The sequence below is a fragment of the Tasmannia lanceolata genome, unplaced genomic scaffold (genome assembly GCF_043159265.1).
Source record: "Tasmannia lanceolata isolate RefF3 unplaced genomic scaffold, GAP_Taslan_0.1 ptg000015l, whole genome shotgun sequence".
Taxonomy (NCBI): Eukaryota; Viridiplantae; Streptophyta; class Magnoliopsida; order Canellales; family Winteraceae; genus Tasmannia; species Tasmannia lanceolata.
In genome coordinates this window covers 40,945,794-40,967,045 of record NW_027518692.1, presented here as the reverse complement: position 1 = coordinate 40,967,045, position 21,252 = coordinate 40,945,794, and the positions used below count along the sequence as shown (strand labels likewise).

The 21,252-nt window shown below is 37.9% G+C and overlaps 1 protein-coding gene across 4 annotated transcripts; it reads left to right on the top strand.

The window, feature by feature from the left end:
- Positions 1-3,193: 3,193 nt before the first annotated feature.
- Positions 3,194-20,006, top strand: LOC143847277 (uncharacterized protein At2g33490-like). Of its 4 annotated transcripts, XM_077356060.1 has the most exons (12): positions 3,585-3,659; positions 3,890-4,838; positions 4,920-5,023; positions 5,261-5,336; positions 5,470-5,531; positions 5,632-5,700; positions 10,168-10,196; positions 10,281-10,488; positions 10,615-10,869; positions 12,772-12,819; positions 16,017-17,034; positions 19,805-20,006. In XM_077356060.1, the coding sequence occupies exons 3-12, from the start codon at positions 5,021-5,023 to the stop codon at positions 19,813-19,815; spliced, it is 1,779 nt and encodes a 592-aa protein (XP_077212175.1). In that variant the 5' UTR covers positions 3,585-3,659; positions 3,890-4,838; positions 4,920-5,020; the 3' UTR covers positions 19,816-20,006. The 4 variants fall into 4 exon arrangements, with proteins under 4 accessions (XP_077212173.1, XP_077212175.1, XP_077212174.1 ...); XM_077356058.1 differs by lacking the exons at positions 4,920-5,023; positions 5,261-5,336 and having other exon boundaries at positions 3,194-3,659; positions 3,890-3,962; positions 4,764-4,838; XM_077356059.1 differs by lacking the exon at positions 4,920-5,023.
- Positions 20,007-21,252: the final 1,246 nt, after the last annotated feature.

Genomic DNA, 21,252 nt, shown 5'->3' with positions numbered 1-21,252 from the left:
ATTTCTATATAGTGTAGATGCCGTCTGACTATTGAGACTTGAGAGGATGGAAATAATCACATAGAGTGCTTTTAACACGTTGAAGGCTTTTTTGAGTTTCGTGAGTTTTCTCAAGTTTACTCTGTTTTCTCAATTCTCCTCGTTTCAATCATCTTCTTCTTCTCTATTTTCATTTCTGATTGAATAGGGTTCTATCATTTGAGTGGGGGCGGTTCTGAGAATCTGAGAGAAGATAATGCTAAATAAGGAATGATAAACTGAAGGGTGCCCTTGCAAAAAACATTGGACTAGTGTGTCCCATTGGATCACGTCAGTTATTAATTATTACAATGGGGCAAACTCCTTACCGGGTTCTCTCTGTTTTTTTAGGGAACTGATACCCCCCCCTCCCAAAACACACACACACACACACACAACCAACCAACCCGGATAAAATCCCCCTTTGTAACGGTTTATGTGAGAATGGTTCACTGCTCGAGGATGAATTCACTCCCTTTAACCTTTTTCTTTGCTTTTAAAATTTAACGAATAACTTTAAAGGCAGTGGCGGAGCCAGGACTTATGCAAAAGGGGGGCAAGCTTATACATAAGCGGTCAGGCCATCAAATTTTAAAGGGGGCTGGGCCCAAATGAGTTGGGCCTAGTAAGGATTTGGCCTAACTCAACAGGGGCAACTGCCCCCCTTATGCTACATGTAGCTCCGGCCCTGTGTAAAGGCGAGGAAGGGGATTTTATCCGTCAGTGGGATCTCATTTACCTTTTTTTTTTTATTGAAGTGTTATTTTTGTCATGAGAAGATATTGAAAAGGGTAATTAGGTCATTTTACATCTCAATATGCGGAGAGTCCGAGTGCCCGGGATGTGACCCACTTACGGGTCAAAGCTCAGGACGATAGAAGTGAGATATTGTTTCAAAATCCAAATTATTTGGGGATTTGACTTTGGTAACGAGAAATGATATCAGCACAGCCATGTTTTAACAAGTGCACGAGCCCGTCTTGTCTTTTTCTTTATTAATAGGCTTGTGAAAACTTTTTGGGAGCTATAAACAATAAAAGACATGATGAGTTAGTGTAAATATCAAAACTTTGGCTCTGCTGATGTCACCGCCCGTTACTAATTTATGGCATAAGAAAGGCTTTCAGACGTGGACGTGCCGATAAAGAAAGCTATGCTGTCCACCACAGATTGGGTGATAGATACTGGAAACAAGTACCAAAAAGGAGTCCAAAATTGAAAAGGAATAGTGCCCAACTACAATCCCTGAAATTTTACATTGTTGCTCGTTTTCTGATTTATGGAGTATTTTTCCCTTCGAATATGAGCCTCTGGCCATTGTTGGTTATGATGAGTTGATAGTTGAGGGTTTTCTAACGTGTCCAATTCCTGGTTGGTCTTATTATGATCACTTTTGTTGCACTTTTTTAGTCCAAAAGAGAGTAAGCTTTTGACTGAGATGATTGAAAGCCTGTTTTTCCCCTAGTTGTTAGGCTGTCTTCAACCCACAAGCTTGTGGTTGCCACACTTTGGATTTTTCTAGCTGAGATTTGTCCTTAAGCTGAAGGATTAAAAGTTAACAGCGTATGCCTTGCAAGGAATAAAGTCTCTTGGAAATAGTGTGACACTTGGGCCATGTGTTTTTTTCTTTTTTGAAATGGTAAAGATTATATTCGAGAGGTAGGCCACGACCAAGAGAGTCATGGGACCAAATATTACTAGAGAAAAAACTGACGTGGACAATAAGACTCATGAGGAGAGGAAATAAAAAATCTAAAGCCCAGATCTCGAAATTCCGGCTCTAGCTAGTCGGTCCGTCTCACTGCCGATCTCCTAACGTGGTGGTAATTAACTGAGTGACCCTCCACACAGTCGAAGATCTCATCCATGGACAGCGAGAATCTCCACGAGTGAGGAGACCTCCCGTTTAGCCATCTGATAGCGTTAAGGGAATCTCCCTCCACTTAGGCCATGTTTTGGAATGACGAAAAATCATTATATGGAACATTCACGACACAATTGTAAAAGAGGATCTAAGGAGCGAAGGGGAGAGATTTTGTTTTGAAAGGAAACGATTTTCATTCCAAGGTAACAAGAGATTTAGAACAAAGGGGAGAAACAATCCCCTATCCGAACGTGCAAGCCAAACCATAGATAGGTGGGAACAAAATACAAGCCCAAAAGCCACAACCATACACCGATAGAAGGACTGGACGCCCAAGTAGCAGCAACGAAGAGGCGGCCGATCAACCTATTCAGCATTATTGGTTACAAGACCATGAATCACATTAACAGTGGCCAAGTTGACCCGTCCTTAGCTAAACGATCAGCCCACTCAATTTCCCTCCATGTACTCTTCTCCTTTCATCCTTTGATTTGTATCTCCTTTCCAATGGCTTCTATTGATCCCATAATTGAATCTATGACTGAAAAACTTGCCCACTCTTCCTTTTCTATTCCATCCTTAAACCCAAACATCACTCACAAATATCAGCAGTAGTGTTCGGTTGACGACAGAAGCAATTAAGCAAAAGCCTGCGGAGCAAAGAGAAAGACCACATTGAGGAAAGACAGAATGCAACAACGAGTTATTGTATTAACAATAAAGGGCGCACAAGATACCAAGATATCTCCTACATTGATGGAAATTACACTTCTGCTAAGCTAAACTACGCCCCGGGGTTGCTGATGGTTACAGGATAAAAGAAAAGATAAATTACGGTAGAGATGATGTGTGGTGGCCAGGGCTCTGAAAAGATCGAAGGTTCGGGTATTTATATCATCTTATAGAGAATCTCAACGTCTTTCAAAGGGTCTTTCAGAATGTCTTCCTCTAGGTCTCTGTACTATTGCCTCGCTCTTCGTGCGCCAATGTTAGGTACCTAACTAATACGCCAAAAGCTCATAGATGATGGAACGCATTAGGCTAGGCCTTTTAAACTTGTCGCATATCAGGGTGGGTCCCATCCAGTCCCATTCCTAGGTGGGCGCCCACTCAGCACCATAACTTACCACCACGCTTTTGAATCTGGCTTGCACTCTAACCTTTCCACAAGTCGCCTCTGGAGGTAGTTCTCTTCATAGGCTATCCCTTCCGTGACTTGAACACAAAACACAGTAGCTACACACTGATACGAGACATGTTGTCTTTTCATCCTTATATGCATTGGATGTCCGTTCGATTGAGATCAAGCGTTGGGATGTTCCAACTGTCTTGATTTCACAACTCTCTTTTTCTCCTTTCTTTTTCCGTAATTTTTTTTTTCTCGTGTCTTTCCAATCCCATCAAAATCAAGTTGGTGTCTCCATCATCTCAGACATTCCTCTCTCTCGTCCGTTCCCACACCTGCTTTTGACCTAAACAGTGAAAAGGAGAGCGACGGATCCAAATAGAGAGTCTTTTTGAAATGTAGTTGCACAGATTAATTCGATTCCGTTCCCACCTATTCTCCTTCTTATTCTAATTTTACTTCGATTTCAGACAGAGAGAGAGATAGATAGATAGAGGATTTTTCCATCTTCTTTATTCTCTTTCACAGAGAAGCAAAATGAAATCTTCTTTGAAGAAGCTTCGAGGTTTCGGTCTTCACAAGAACGATCCCAAGGACAAAACAGACTTACAACCTTCCGCCCAGTTAGATGAGCTCTCTCGCGCCTCCGAGGTCTCTCTCTCTCTCTCTCTCTCTCTCTCTCTCTCTCTCCTAGGGTTTGCCTTTTTTATTATTATTTTGGGGATCGCAGCTTGTGTGTTGCCGGTTGTAAACGGAATTCTTTTTAATTAGCTTAATTTTACAATTCTAGGGTTTTTTTTTTTTTTTTTGTGTCCGACCTAATTCTTTCTCAGGAGGATTTTCTCTGTATTTCTTAATTTGATTGAGCTTGATTTTTGCAGGACATGGAAGACATGAGAAACTGCTATGATAGCTTACTTTTGGCAGCTGCTGCCACTACAAATAGTGCATATGGTACACTCGTTCCCGTAATCTTGTAGCTTACTGTCTTATCTTCTAAGTGTTTTCATTTTTATTTCTGTAACCATGTTTCCTTTTCTAATTCTTCTACTTAAATGTTACGTTTCAATGCTGCACTAGAGAGATTTTGCCACACTATTTAACGCTCACTTTATCTATTCACATTTTTTTTGTCAAAACTCCTAGCGCACATTCGCCAAGGCTTCACATTCTCTCATGAATAAATGGGCGAAATTAGATTTATGAGAATCTGCGGAAACGACTTTGAGCCGCTCCGCAGAATCCCATCTTTCAGTCGCGCAAAACACAAAAAAGACTTGGAAATGGGCTTTGTGGGTCAGGGATACCGAACGAGATTTTTGGGATTCTGAGCGCTTTTCATTCTCCGCACCTAAACAAGTGGCGGAATCCATTAATATAATGGTTGCCGAACACGACCTTAATGCCATGCATTCTTCATGCTAAAACTCGAGTATTATTGGTAACGTGTCGTGGTGGTGTTTTCTAATTCTTAACTAACATGCCACACATATTGGGGTATCTTGTAACATAAGTGTTCTTCAACAAGTGTTTTGGTTGTACAAGATTTGATGAAGGGTCTTATTTAAGTTTCAATGAGCTACTAAATTCCCGGTTCCAAGTTTGAAATATACCATATTTAAATAATAATATTTTAGTTATAATTGTTATATTGTATGAATTAACTTTAGGCCATCAAACCATTCAAAAAAATAAAATATTTTGGCCATCAAGCTACGAGGCACTTTTTTGAGCAATCACTGTATTTTTTTGCAGAGTTCTCAGAGTCACTACGGGACATGGGTGCTTGTCTCCTTGAGAAAACTGCATTAAATGATAATGAAGAAAGTGGTCAGTGTATTAATATTCCTCTATTTTTTGTTCATATTGTGGCCTTCATCTTAGCCTTTCGGTTTGTAAATGGTAATGTAGATTGGAAGTCATTTTACCAAAAAAGCTATATGAGCCATAGGAGATGAAACAGGGTTGGAAAGGCTAAATAGGCGGGCCCTATTCAGCCTTTCGGTTTGTAAATGGTAATGTTTGTTTCTTTTTAAAATCTTTTCTTTTTTCCGGTCTTTGTCTTTTTATTTAAATATGGGGTTTAACAATTTCATGATTTTTCATATTTTTCTGTTCTTTTTTTACTTTATTCCCTGATTCTCCAATATGTTCCCCTAGCTCACCTGTGTTGTGCTGAACTTAGAATCTTAAGTCGGTTTTTATTTGCTGAGTTGGCATATGTTACTGAGTTTTTTGTTCTTGCTATCAAGCCCCAAATGCTGTTTGTTCATTATTCAACCATTACCAGAGCAGCCATTCTAAAATTGGAGGCAACCACTGGTGCAAGTAATGGTTTCTGTCTGATTGCTAAAATGTTTACAGCATTATTAGTTACAATTTATTAGTTACAATTCGAATATCCAATAATATTCGAAAAAAAATTATTTGTTACACTTTAACTGTATTTCCCGCAATGCAGGTAGAGTTTTAATAATGCTAGGGAAAGTGCAGTTTGAACTTCAAAAACTCGTTGATGGCTATGTAAGTCCTGATTGCTATGCACTACACTTGCATAATCATCATTTTGAAACAAATATCTTTAGAAGGTCTGGGAAATAACTTATTACTTTGCACATTTCAGCGTTCACATATTGGGCAAACAATTACAACCCCATCTGAGTCTCTTCTCAATGAACTTCAGACCGTGGAGGTTTGACCATTTTGCATTTGGCTTTCTCTAATATTGGAAAAATGGCGGCACAGAAGTGCACACTATTGTAGATCTATGTTTTTTCTAATGTACTTGATTGTTTATTTTCTTTTGGTGCCATCTCAGCCCTAGCTTTGCTTTTGTATTTCCTTTTATAGTTTTTGATTCGATATATTCTCTTCTCTCAAAAAACAAATATCGAAAACTAACATCGGCTGCATATAGTTGCCTAGCTTTTACAGTTCATTTTTCTTCTGAAGTTTAAGTCAATTTCATTTGTTTCTTTAGAACATATAGCAATTATTGATACAAAGTGCCTGTTGGAATTTGTTCGCTTTGTGAAACTATCCACATGGCACTTGTCCGACCCTTTTATATCTTAGTTTATCTTTGTTCAACCCTGGTTTGTGAGGCATTGGTTAAGTATCAGCGTGTGGGGAATATTCATTTTACCAAGATTTTAAATTGGGGGCACATTCACTAGGAAACATGCAAAAACAAATAGTTACGACAGAGAAATTTTATATTGAACTGTCTAAAATGTACGCTTTTATTTTCTCAAAACTGAAACGGCTCAGGTTTGTATATTATAATTATTACTTCATGTGTGGAAAGCATGATGTTCAAACAGGGACCGCAGTGTTAGATTCTGGAGTTCAGTTTGAGACCTTCATCCTCCTTGTGACTGTTCAAAGAAGATAGGAATCAATGTTGCACAGGAAGTTAGATTTTCTGATTGGTCTTTTTCCAAACAATTAGTGTTGTCATCTCTCCTGTCATGTCAATGCCATGGGATGACATGGTGGATAGGGGGGCTTACCAGAAAAGGAGACCAGCAAAAGTGGGATGACATGGCCAAATTGGATCAATTGCAGCTTTCTTCCTTGGTTTCTTCATGGTCAGTGACAAACTCCTCATGCAGCATCGTAGGAGTGTAGAGGTTTCAAGGTGGGTGGTGTGGAAGCTAAAATAGGAAAAATGAGGAGGGCTATAGGACCATCTTTGAAGGAAATGATATGTTGGGGATTTGGTTGCGGATCATTTAGTCTAATTAGAAAGCATTGGGTTAACTGCAAAATCTTGCATCCTCTATCAATTATGAGGGTGGCGGCAGGAAGGGCTAACACTAAGTGAATGACCAAGTTGGGGCTTGTTTCTACAAGATAATGACAAAAGCTCTATTGTGGAGTGCATGTTTTTTTTTTTTTTTTAATTATTAAGGAATTTGTGGTGGATGGGGTTTAGGAAGTTGCAAATTGGCAATTGAAGCTTCTTGTTGTAAGATTCCGTGATTAGAAAGTGGGTGCTGTAAGTCTGTAACTTTTCACGGGACAAAGATGGATTATTCTAAATAAATGGTAGTTTTTTATCTTTGTCTCAAATGAAACCTTCACAAGTCTTCTCTTTTAACCAGTGGTTCTGGTAACATGTAGTATGGCTCCTATTGTTCAATCGCATTCACGCAATCCTATTGTTCACTAATGAGGTCGGCGACTCACTGATGAAATGATTGTGGAAGTTTGGAATAAATAGAACAATTATATGTATCATGCCACATTTCTTGCACCATTGGATCCTATAAAGCTTGTTCATGCATGCATGATTATGCCATGATCATAGAAATGATTCCCAAGCGGAACAGCCTATTTAGTTTGGGGAGATCACTGCAACATGTCCAGAAAAAGAGTATGATTATCTCGAACCACTTCTGTTCGAGTCACACCAATTTATTTCAAATCAAATATTCCACATAATTATCAAGGAGTTGACCCTTCAATTCCGATGCAAACAAAGTCCATGCATATGCGAAGAATTCAACAAAGATGATTCGAGAAAAGAAGGGGGTCAATCAATATCCGCAAGTAGGCCCAAAGGTGACTAAATCCTCATGTTAATTTCTATAGTGGGTCCTGTAACTCCATTCATCACAAAAATCGATATGCTGGGTCACTATGATTTATGTAGATTTCTAGTTATTTTTATTTAATTTATGAGTAAAGTTTAAGTAGGTTTTGGTGGGCTGTATGTATTGAAAACATAGTGTTTTTAGGGCATGTAAGGCAATTTTTTTTTAATTTTTATTTTGGGTTGCTCTAAAATAGAAATTAGGCTTTATTTAGGCTAATCTAAGGACTGAATTTGATCTTATACCAATGGTTAGGATTAACTAGGGTTTTAGATTAATGAATAGTTAAACCCCGGCTGGTGCAGCTATACATATAATTTTTTTCTTTTTCAAAAAAAATAGTTAAAGAGTTTTCCCATTTCGGGTTTATCCCACTTTGATCATGTTATGATCAAATATATTGTTATAGAATCTCTCCCTCTCAAGCATTGTTTATGAAGATCTATTGGGTTGTCTATCAAGTTCTGTACTTTTGGTGAGTTGCAGGTAGATTTACTTGCTTCAAATTCTCTTTTATGTGTCTCCTATCTCTTCTTGGTGCAAAGGATTTCACGATATTACTATGATGCCTTCACTAAATCATCCCCACCTATGAGGTACATGGTGTCAGTCCTCGCCGCACCCTCCTTGTCCTCAAGCCATGTGTTATAAGTTCTCCAACACCTTTTAGCATCTTTTTTTGTAGAAGAAACCACTTTATTAAAAGGATAAAACAAAAGTTACAAAGAGGGCAGATCTTTCCCAATCAATATAACATCTTTGTTTGCCCTTTCTTTGGCAAAAGAATTGGCCACCTTATTCGCATCCCTTTAACACATGAAAAAAAAAATCCAAATCTTTACATGTATGAAAAGTTTCATTCAAAATGTGAGCCAATGTCCTGTCACCTAATCTCAGTACCCAACTAATCATGTTCAATGTGTCTCCTTTAGCCTATATAGGTCCTCTTAAATCCTTTTTTGATGATACACAGCACATATAGAAGGGCCCTTACTTTTCTATGGTCGAATCAGCAATCTAATTTACCCGAAGTGAGCCATATAAGCTTGCCCTGTTATGTCTAAAAACATCTCTGATCACGACCAGACCTGGATTATCTAAATAGCTCCCTTTACTAAATTACAAAGGGTCCCCACTTGGCAGGTATCTTATGCATCTCCACCCTCATAATTACTATCCTCTTCATTTTTTACTGAAATCTTGAATTGTAAGTCTTTCACCAGCAAAGTCCAACGTCTTAGCATCCCTTATTTCATGTAATCTATTTGGTTTGTGGAGTTGGATCTTCTTGTAGTTTGTACTAATTTGACTACTACCTTATCAAAGTATGCCACCTTGATCTTTAACTTACATCCAAGGAATTCGTTACATGCTCATTGAGTATGTTCAAAATGCTCATGATGCTGCCAATGAGCATCTTCGATGCCTTCTTCGTCTCACATCAGCCTTCCCAAGCCCTTGAAGGTTGCCGTCCTGGGTTCAACCCCGGAACCCATATGCATAAGGCAAGCTCCAACTTGCTCACACATTCCTCTAAAGGATTTACGTCCGTGGATCGTTCTCTCTTTGATTCGATTGACTTGTCCTTGACTTTGCAGTGGCACTGTCCCCTGTTGCCTGGTGCTTTTGCCACAATAACCTTAGATTTCGTTTCCTTGCTTTCCTCGCGGCAAATGTGTCCATCCTCTGTGATGCAGGACAATATGTCCCCATCACTCTGTCATCGACATATTAAACCTTGCTCTTGTACCAATTGTCATTGGCATGCATATCTCTTTCAATCCACCTGTATGACCCTCATGTAATGACTGAATGTTACCCCAAGTTGCAAATTAAGGCAAAGAAAGAGACTTGAACTTTCACAAGAAGGTGGGGAAGAGTGGGACTTCGAAATATTGCTTAAATTACACCATGGAAATGTTACAAGGCTCTCAGATTTGAGATGATCTCCAATTGTGCAGTTCTCACTCGCTTACAGACCCCCTAACACTGCAACTATGGTCTGGCTTGCACCACATGTCAATCCCCTAAGACCACTCCAGAATGTTATTGTCTATAAAATTCTCTATACATCGCTACAATCAATATTACACAAGAAAAGTCTAGAACCTCCTACCATAATCTGCACAATTTGCATAACTCCAGCGTCATTTAGATCCTTCAATACAATTCTAGGTTTCTAGATTGTTGTCTAATCCATCAAGCATGTGTAGAGCGTCCTTTCTGCACAAACCATGGCTTATAATAGTGGATCAAGGGGGTGGCTCTCACCCTGTGATAGAATGCTGAAAATAGGCTGTTTGTACCTTTTAGAGGGCTCCATGTAAAGGTTTTTCACTTTCAATATGCTTTCATAATGAATTGACTTATATCTTGTTTCTGTGTAAGCATACTTTGAAGCCTCTGTTCAGTTTAAAGTTTAAACCTCCATTAAGTATGCCTCTGTTGAGTTTAAAGTTTAAACCTCCATGAAAAAACAATTTTATTTGCACTGTTCTTCAATTGGATGTTAGGGATTTTATTTTATTCTTTTAACTGCTCATATTTATGTGCTGATTCAGGACATGAAACGTCAGTGCGATGAAAAGAGGTCTGAATAATTACACTTTTCCTGTTTAGTTTTTGTGCCTCGTTGAGTTGATTTTTTTCTCAAAGTCGGGCATGTGCTCTTCAGAAATATATATGAAGATATGATGGCTGCTCAAAGAGAAAAAGGAAAGTCAAGAAGTGCCAAAGGAGAGAGTATTTCATCTCAGCAGTTGCAAACAGCTCAAGAGGAGTATGATGAGGAGGCAACTTTGTTTGTTTTTCGTATGAAATCATTGAAGCAAGGGCAGTCTCGAAGTCTGCTGACTCAGGCAGCTCGGCACCATGCTGCACAGGTTTATTTTATGCCTTTCAGATTATAACTCATTGTTTTTATTGAAGTGATAGTTGTTATTGTTTTTTTTTGGAATGGTGAAGTGATAGTTGATATGCAACTTGATTTGTTTTTTTCTTGAAAGCAGTTGAATTTCTTTAAGAAAGGACTGCAGTCTCTTGAGGCAGTTGAGGAGCACGTAAAACTGGTTACTGAACAACAACATATTGATTACCAATTCAGTGGACTTGATGATGATGATGATGTGGATGATGGTGATTATGATGATGGTGATTATGATGATGGTTATGATGCCAATGATAATGGGGAATTGAGTTTTGACTATGGGCAAAATGACCATCGACAACAAGATGTTGTTTTAACATCTAGGAATTCAATGGAGGTGAGAAATATATGCCGTTGAAATTTTAGCCTTTGAGAAAAGGGAACTGGTGATGGCTTATCAAATCTCATGCCATGGCACGATATATTATCTGAAGTAATTTTATTTACTCCATGTTAGACTTTGAGGCACACATTATGTTGATATCGATCAACCTTTCATTATAGTATTACCATTTTAAAAAAAAACCCTTTCATTATAGTATTTACAAACAATAACATTTTGACGGATTGCAAAATTAGTTAGTGGTTATTATGTATGAAGCTGTCATGATCATCACAAACTCTAACAAGAAAATAATCTACCGGCTTAGCTCTCAGAGCATCCGTCAGTAGCTAAACCCTTCATTGTAAATCATTCACACGTCGACTAAAACTTTATGTGAATTTTAGTACTTAGCTCCACATCATACCTTCCAATTAACCTTTTTGTGAATTACTGTTATTCCTATCTGTGTAGTTACATGAAAAATTCATGTAGCGTTGTTTGTGTTATGTGTTTCTTGCAGTTGATTTTGCAGCAAGTTACATTTGTTTTAGATGCAAATTATAATTTATTAATTTGATGAGACTTGCTAGGCAATATCACAAATTATAATTTACAGCAAGTTACATTTGTTTTAGACTTGTTAGGATGATCCAATGAGGCTGATTTTTGGGCCACACTCTAACCATGGAAGGGTCTTCCAAGTCAATGCTTTGGACCCCCAAAAAATGTGGGCCCCCACCTTATTTCTGCACTACTTACACACTTGTGCAGGAACACCATTCTCTCTCTCTCTCTCTCTCTCTCTCTATATATATATATATATATATATATAGAGAGAGAGAGAGAGAGAGAACGGTTCCTACGCATGTGTAGATAAGTTATCTACACACTAGCTTAAAATACAGTGGGGACCACATTATTTGGGTGATCCAAACCATTTATTTTTAAGGCCCTCACATAGATAGGGTGTCCACAATAAATCAGATCCATAGGATCATCCTAACCATTCGAACTGTGGAGGCAAAAAATGGACTAATTTGTAAAGGTTTAAAGACATCCATTTTACCTCCACAAATCGTAGGGTTGGGATGATCCTATGGATATGATTTTTTGTAGACACCCTATCTATTTGAGGGCCTTTAAAATGGATGGCTTGGATCACCCAAACAATGTGGGCCCCCACTGTATTTTAAGCTAGTGTGTAGGGAACTCTCTACACATATGTGTAGGAACTGTTTTCTCATATATATATATATATATATATATATATATAGGAGGAAAGTTTCCCCACCAAAAAGATATCTTTCAATACCTAACTTAGTCTTTCCCTCTTATTTTGATATTTATCTAAGATTTTAATGGATTTTCTCCAAAATAAAGATATGCGCACACACACACACGCGCGCATATTGGTGGGCCCTACCATAGCCGTGCGCAACTCCCTAAATTGGGAGTTGGCGTGCGGCAATTATTTTGGGGGGGAGGATTGGCCTTCCCCAATTTCGTTATTTTTTTTGAGATTTTCTTCCCTATTTTCTCTCCCTTTTTACTTATTTACAATTATGCCCTTATTCCCTTTGTTCTTTAAGTTGTAATTTACTAGGGGCCCACTAAATTAAATAGTGTGCTTATTAATATGATTAAAGTATGCTAATTAGGGTGCCTTTACCAAATTAAGCTTTGAAACAAAAATAACAACAAAAGAATAACTTAAAAAAAAAAAAAATAGTGGTCGTTACAAATCATGTTTGTGCCGCAAAGCTTTTGGTTACACATGTCAGAAATTTGCAGGCACCAATAGTTCTTTTTTGTGGCTGGGGTAGTCAATCATTTGATACTGTTTTCACTTTTCAGCTTTTATTGCATGCCTTTATTAATGACTAAACATCGATATTGGCTTTTTTGGTCATGCAGCTAGATCAAGTGAACCTTGCCCCTGTGTCAACTATGGAAACAACAAAGGTGAATTTCTTGCCCATCTTTTCCATTCAAAAATAAATAAATAAAAAAGGGCGGCCCAGCACACGAGGCTCCAGCCATTGCGGGGTCTGGGGAGGGCTAGATGTACGCCCCTGCTTTGCAGAGAGGTTGTTTCCGTGACTCGAATTCGTGACCACTAGGTCACAATAGAGCAACCTTACCGTTGCGCCAAGGCTCGCCCTCTCACCATTCAAAAATAAATAACTAAATAAAATCTCTTCTGTCTTTTGGATAATAAATGTAGAAGCAGTCATTTCTGAATGTGAGCAGGCATCTATTATCCGTGTCTATTCTTTCTTACTTTATTTTTGTCAAGAATTTACAGTACTGAGTTGTGTGCCAACACCTTACTGACCTGGGGAGTTAAACGATACCATGCCTATTTTTGGCAGTCATTTCGCATGCTTGAATTCAGGTTTACCGAGTCTGAAATGGTTTGCCAGAGGCTTCCCTATTATTATGCATTGTATAACACTGCGAAACCATGGCGAGGATCTATCCAATTATAGGGAATCTTATCCTTACTCCGAGTAACATTGGCGTGCAAATCGTCCGTACTTTAGAATGACTTTACTGGCTCAGCAAATGGATCAAATCAATATTGACACACTGGGATTGCTCCATACAGGAAAATTCTTTTTTGAGAAGAACCAGATTCAAATTCACCTTTTTAACTCTGCTCATTTGTTACTTAGTTTGGAACCCATTGATGAAAGTACTTGAACCACATGTTTGTCACATTCCCAGGATGCAGAAATCCTAATTAGATTTGTGTCCACTTTGAAAGCAGAATTATATTAGAACTTCAGAAAATGTTGCATCAACGACTTGAGAGAAGATACCCAAAATCACTCGAACATGTAATTTTAGTGTCATTGAGGATTTGTTGCATAATACAGTGGTTTATCTCAGCAGTGAATGGCAAATGAGCTAGCAGGGAAGGATTGAGGATTTGTGTCCCAATTAGATTTGCGATTCCTGATACCTACGCTATCCCAAAGGATTGAGGCATTCTGTTTTCATTTTTAGTTGCTCTTCTGCTTGAGACCTGCCCGGTCTTTTTGTTCTGTTTTTTTATTAATAAAGATCACCTTCCAAAAAATTGAATCAAGAACCAATAAAGGCTAAATGTATCTCTGTTGGCTGCATATGTAACCATGTTGGGGGTGTCAACGTGATGATTGCCGCAAGCAGAATCTAAGTTTAGAAATGCCAGATGGTTAGAAGAACTGCAAATAGTAAGGCAGATCGGTTAGCCAGGGAAGGAGTAGACAGACAGGTGTTGAGTGGTTTGACTTTTAGCCTCCCTGATATGGAGCCTCTCTTGTATTTTTTTCATGCTTCCTTGGTTGTCTTTAATCCTCTTGTACCTTTTGGGTTGACATTCTCTGTCGCCCCTTTGGTTATCAATATATTCTTGCTACTTTTTTTTTTTTATAGTTAAGCTGGGATTGAACCTCCGACCTCTAGGCTGAAATGCAAAGGCTTTACCTTTGGGCTAGAGGCTCAATCCCTTTTAATATATTCTTGCTACTATTCAAGAAAAAAAGAAAAGAAATAGAAATTTCAGTTTCTTACACTGAAGCAGCACATTTAACAGTTATGGAACTTAGGTTCCGTACCTCCGAAATGAGGAAGTATTTTACTGTGGGGAAACCAAAAAGTTCTTCTTCCTGATGAATTAGTTCATCAAGAATCTATGTATACAATACATCCAGTTCCTACAATTATGATGAGTTTAAAGTGAGTTTGGGAGATGAACTAGAGACTAGTTGCATATATTTACACTTAAGAAAACCAAGATCTTATATGGCAGCTAGTGGTTGAAATCATCCTCCAATTTTCCATCCTTCTAATCTACAAAATGACTTGAAGGGTAAATAAAATATTCTCATTTTAACATTTCAGATGCTTTTCCTGCGCATTATTTGTTCTGCGACAAGATTCAAATGCTGATGTTAATTGGACAACCAAAATCAATCACATGGGATATGTGGTGCATGTATTATGTACAAATATTTATATGAATTACATGTGAAATTTGAAATTTGGTTGGTACTAAATTATCAGACATGCAAGGCAATGCATGGCACTTGGTGTTCGATGTTTTAAAACTATTATGGATGGTTGTCCTGCTTATGTGATGATTTCTAAGTGTATATTTGTGCTTACTCTAGCATTTCTTGAAGTTTCATCTTTAAATTCTATCATTTGCGTATGTTTACATTTGTTTCCATGATTTTACAGGATTTCTATCAAAATTTCCAGCTGAAACCAAAATGTTTCTGTTTCTGTGGTGACTGAACTGAAACTAAAACCGAAATTTAAAACCTTGGTTCCCAAAGAATACACTTCCTGCGTTGCATATGTGAGTGGTTTGGTGTGGGGATTGTGATCTACATGAAATTAATCATTATGCAATCAAATTGCCATAAGATACTTGCTCTTCAATATCGTAAGTCTGATTTCAGTGAAGTTAACTAAATTAAAATGATTTACAATTTAAAAAATATTAAGACATTGGTAGCAGAAGGAAATTCAAGGAATTTCTAGCAATATGCTATCCATACTGATACTTGAAATATGATGTTCAAACTCACTGGCTGATGAGTGATGATTCATCTAATTGATTTTTCTATAAATTGATTATCAAGAAGCTGGATAATAAGACTTGGAAGTTTGATACCTGCAAAAATTATTACCCATTAACATAACATACCTAGTAATTGGTGATATGATCATGGATTTAAATTTCAGTTTCGGTATCGGTTTTGGCCTTGGCCGAAACCGAAATTTAGGCCAAAATCCCAAAATTTCGGATTTTGGGGGGTTTTAGTTTCGGTCCCAACCGAAATCCTAAATTTCGGCATTTCGGCCGAAATTTAAAACCATGGATATGATGCTTTTGAAAATCACCATTAAAAACCTTGCTGTGTATGCCACAACAGTTGCTGTGATTCTATTCCATATGGGATTTCATACCTATTCATTCTGCTTAAGCATAGTGTTGAAAGTTATTTTTGGTTTGATTGCAATTATGGAAACATGAACATCTATAACATGTAAAGCTTGCTCATGTCATTATCTGAAATTATTCCAGATTTTATTGTAAATCTTTGCACCAACCATATCTTTGCTTACAAGATTTATGTCTTCTTTTTCTGTTTGGTTTTTTCCAGGAAAATTTAGATAAAAACCAAGGGGATCTGCACCCATTAGGTAGGGGACCTTGGGCTGGCAGCCAATCTGCTCCAATTTTTGCTGATAAAAAGTTTGATCCAACTGAAATAGGAGACATGCGATTCTCTTCTACAAGGAAGCCCCACACGTATGTGTTACCTACACCCGTTGATCATAAAAACTCAACTGCAGCAGTATCAAATAATCCCGTTACTGATGCAAGTGCCCGTACACACAATTTGTGGCATTCCTCGCCCTTGGAACCAAAGAAACATGTGAAAGATTCCAAATATGATCAATCATCAGACCATACCCACATCTTAAATGCCCAATCTGTACTTAAAGAGAGCAACATTAATACTACCTCCATCGAGGTACCTCCTCTTTTGGCCGAGGGGTTTTCCTTACCACAACTGGACCCTCATAATGCTTCTGATAATAAAAAGATCAAAAGGCATGCTTTCTCTGGTCCACTAACAAGTAAAGCATGGCCAAGCAAGCCCATTATATCTTCTAGTGGTCCTATAAGCTCAGTAGAACACCCTCAACTAATTTCAACGCATGGACGTGTTCCTATGCCTCAGCCGTCCACATCTCCAAAAGTATCCCCTAGTGCCTCACCCCCTCTTATGTCTTCACCGAAAATAAGTGAACTTCATGAGCTTCCTAGGCCACCAGCCAAACAAGTGAGAACCACAAGACCATCCAGTTTAATTGGCCACTCAGCGCCTTTGGTCTCTAGAAGTCAAGAGCTTTCTGTGACCAGCAAAAGGCCTTCGATGGCATTGCATTCTGCATCTCCATTACCAACACCTCCTGGGGCTTTTCCTCGCAGTTTTTCTATACCCTCCAGTGGTCAGAGGGCATCGACATTGAACGTGCCGAAGTTAGAGGCTCCTCACAATCTGAACATAACTGATGAAGTTGCTTCTCCTCCTTTGACACCCATTTCTTTTCCAAACATCCAACCACAACCACCTGCTTCCGAATTGACCACTCGGCCTGGAAAAACCAGAGGTAAATGACAACTTCCTTGCATCTCTCTTTTCTAACTAATTCTTAAATGCATTCTTTGATATTTTCCTTTTTTTTTGTACATATCTACATATTGATATAACTAGAGGCCAACATAAGAAACTCATTTATGCTCTATATGCCATGAAAATCCATTCATATAATTTGGATTCCTAATGGTATAGCATTTGCTCAGCTGTTTTTATTGGAAAATGAAGTCTTATTTTGCACCACATTAGCAATATTATACTTGAATTGACTTTGTAAAATTATATAATGCCCAGTTTCAATTTGTTGGTTACATTTGGGAAGAAAACCACTATCCCAAATGGCTAATGCCAAATTCTTGGCTTTCTAGATATTATTCCTTACAGCTGGAAGGTAGGATTTTCTAGTTCTAATCATAGATGTGAATTTTAAATACTGATGCTCAAGATCCAAGTAATACTAATGTATCTGTGAGTGTTTATCATAGGCCAGAACTGTGGTGCATCTCTTGCTTGAGTCGTTAATTTTAAAGGAATGGCAGTTGTATTTAGAGGAACTATTGTATTATCATAGGCCACGCCTATTGTAGATTGTTATTGTTATAATCTTTTATCTAAATACCTTATTTTTTAGAAAGATAAAGGAATGCTTATTTTTTCACTCATACTGATTCATTCTTCTTTAAGAGCATGTTGGTTGAAGTGGAAGCATGCTTCAGGAGTTCTGTGCGACCGTAAAGTTGAAGGGAAAGTTTTATAAGACAGTTGTGAGGCCAGCCATGCTGTACGGCTCAGAATTTTGGGCCACCAAGAAGCAGCATGTGCATAAGATGAGTGTAGTGGATATGCGAATGCTTAGATGGATGTGCGCCCACACAAAGTTAGAAAGAATTAAAAATGAAGACACCCGTAAGGTGGGGGTGGCACCAATTGAGGAAAAGATAGAGAGAGCACCACTTGAGATGGTTTGGAATAGTGAGGAAAGACTTGCTGGCTAGGAACATAACAAAGAACATGACCTTGGATAGGAGATAATGGAAGAAAATGATCCATGCAGACAAACCCAACTAGTGTCAGGATTAGACTTAGTCAATTTGAGCTGGGTAGATTCTTTCACCTTCTTCATGAAATTTTTCTAAAGGATTCATTAGCCGACCCCAACTAGTTTGGGACAAAGTCTTAGTTGAGTTTAGTTGAGTTGAGTTGAGTTGAGAACTGATTTATTATTTTTTCTTATTATTTTGCATCAAGAGAAAGAGAATAAGTAGAAGAATCAATATGACTGACAGATGCATCAATGTCATTTGATATGCCTTTTTGTCATCTATTATGCCAGTTAACCTCATGCACCCTTCTTTAAATCTCAAGTAGCAGCATTCGACGAGTCCTATCTATCGAGCAATTTCCCACTTAACCTAGTAAATAGTCCTAAACTTTCCAATTGAGCTTGAACCTCTAATTCATTTGATCTTGTGAAACTACCAGTTTACTCCAAAAGCTTAAGCTGTTGGAGATGTCATTATTTAATCTGTTATACTTTAACACCCCCCTCACGTGTGGCCCCTCTTTATAGGATTGGCCTACACGTGGCACATGGGCCCCTCTTTTGGGTTTGCCCATTGCACTTGGATTTTTGCTGTCTGGGAGGCTTGAACCCAGGCATTTGCTCTGATACCATGTGAAACTACCAGTTTACTCCAAAAGATCAAGCTGTTGGAGATGGCATTATTTAATCTGTTATACTTTAACAAACCTTTTAACACTTGAAGCTTTAAAATAAGAAGCCTAACCTCTCCTGTTACTCCTAACTATTTCAATTAGCATTGGCCCTGGGTTGCCAATATCCCCATCAAAGTTGAGTTTAATTGTGCGATTCGGCGGTTCCTTCGTGCAAGAAGATATGCTTTCTTTCTTAGACGCGTTCTAACCCATACCTCCCAACTGCACTTAATGTCTTAGGAAGTAACTCTTGTAAGCTCTTTTCTAACTAGTGCCTTATGCATTGTAATCCTTTTTTTTAATGGTGAACATTTTATTCAAGAAAAAGTGAAAAACAAAGACCGAGGAAGTCTATACATGCATAAGAAACATCATGAGTACAATAGCTAACCCCTTAGGGCAAGAAAAGATCGATCTAGGGGGAGGTGATCGAACAAATCCACTCCCTCTCTCGAAACACCCTCTCTAGCTAACCTATCAGCCACACCATTGGCCGACCTCCTTTTATGATGGAAAGATAAATTGATTCACCCACCCTATCGTTATGCATTGTAATACTCTTTTGTCTTATTTATTATTCCCCCACTGGTGTCACATCATTTTTAACCTTTCATTGTTTTTTCATTCTAGATCTGGAAGAATAGCAAATAGAAAAAGGGAGATGATATTTTCACCGCATTCGCCCCCTTATAACGTGAACAGTGGGCAACTTTAACGCTTTTTGACGTGAAATCACGTTAAAAGGGGGCGAATGCGTACTGCGGAGGGGTGAAAATATCATCTCCCATAGAAGAATCATCCACAAAATATGGCATCTACTATTAAATGTGAATCCTTCCACCCTTTCGACAATGTCACAAATATCTACTACACGTCACTACAAGAAAGATGATTTCTACCATCCTCCACCGCTATGTAACTGAATCTAAAAACTGCTAAATCTGCCAATACTTTTCCATTACATGTATCTACTGCCCAATTATATTATTTCATTTAACTTAGAATATTTTACCTTGTAGAAATCATGGTTCTGGCTGAAATAGCTAACTGTTCTGCATTTGTCTCAGGTGTGGATTGACTTACCAACTTCCGCGGCACGTCCCGTGTAATTTTTCCTAAAGGCATTCTACGTAGCAAGCAATCTCTTTCCCAAATGGACGGTGTAAATATTTTGTATCACTAGTTATTCTCATCTTAATCTTTGTTTTTACCAGCGATTGAGTATGAAGAGAACTGCATTAATGCATCAAATAATGTTGTTTTTCCGCCCACATTGTGTTTCATGAATGCAATTTTTGTTTTTCCGCCATAGATGGATCATCAGTTTATAGTTGAATGATGAATGTGAGATGATCTTTAATTTCTTTTTCTTTTCTCGATCCAAGTGAGATGATCTTCAATCTATGTTATTGTTCTCATACCCTATATACTTTTTGGCTCTTTTTTCTCAGCTATTTCGCTATGACGAGACCAGATATGGGAGTGATCTGATTGTGGTCAGGTCAACAGATATTATTATTTGTCTTGTAAAAATAGGGAAAACCAATTGAATCTCCCCATCTAAAATGCCATTGAAACAATCTTCTGCCTTAACATGATTTTGACAGGAGGAAAAAAAAAGGAAAAAGATGAAAAGGGAATATAATGGAGGAAAGGGGATGAAAGATTCTGAACGAGGAAACTATGTTCAATAATAAGATCTCTTCCATTTCTCAGTTATATTTTGTAAAAGACAAGTCAGAAAGAAGGATCAAGCAGAAAATCCTACAGCTGATCGATCACAATCAAGAACCCTCATCTCTAGATTTACTATTCATCATCCCAAGATAACATCCAACCATCAAAACAGTCCCGTTAGCGCCTCAGGCCTTTAATTTAGAAAGAATGAGATTAGGACAAGGAGAAGATGGTCAAAACACCACATCAAACAAAATCCATCGAAGATGAATTAAATCAAGCCTTAACCATTTCAATCTGTAGATATTTTTTAAGTGTGATTAAAGAGGAGATTGCCAATTTGTAGATCTTTTTGAATTGTAAATAAAGAGAAGATTGCCTATTTTTTATTGTTTTTATCCTTTTCTTACTTTTAGTTTTTAGATTTTGTATTCATTTTTATTTATTAACATGTAAATAAAGCAGGTGCCATTTTTTTTAATCTTTTTTTATTTGTAAGGTGAAAATAAAGACAGGAGTGGCTCTTTTTTATCACCTAAGCTTAGGTGAGGTCAACCGCACAATCTTATTCCTATATATATATATATATATTCTTTCGGCGATGATATTTTCACCCCCCTACATTATGCATTCGCCCCCTTATAACGTGAACAGTGGGCAACTTTATCGCTTTTTGACTTCAAATCACGTTACAAGGGGGTTGAATGTGTACTGCACAGGGGGTGAAAATATCATCGCCCTTTCTTTCTTTTTTTACTTATTTTTAAATTTTTATCAATTTCCTTTTTCTTCAATCCTCAAAGGAGAGGGAGAGATGGAACAAGTGGAGAGAGTAGGG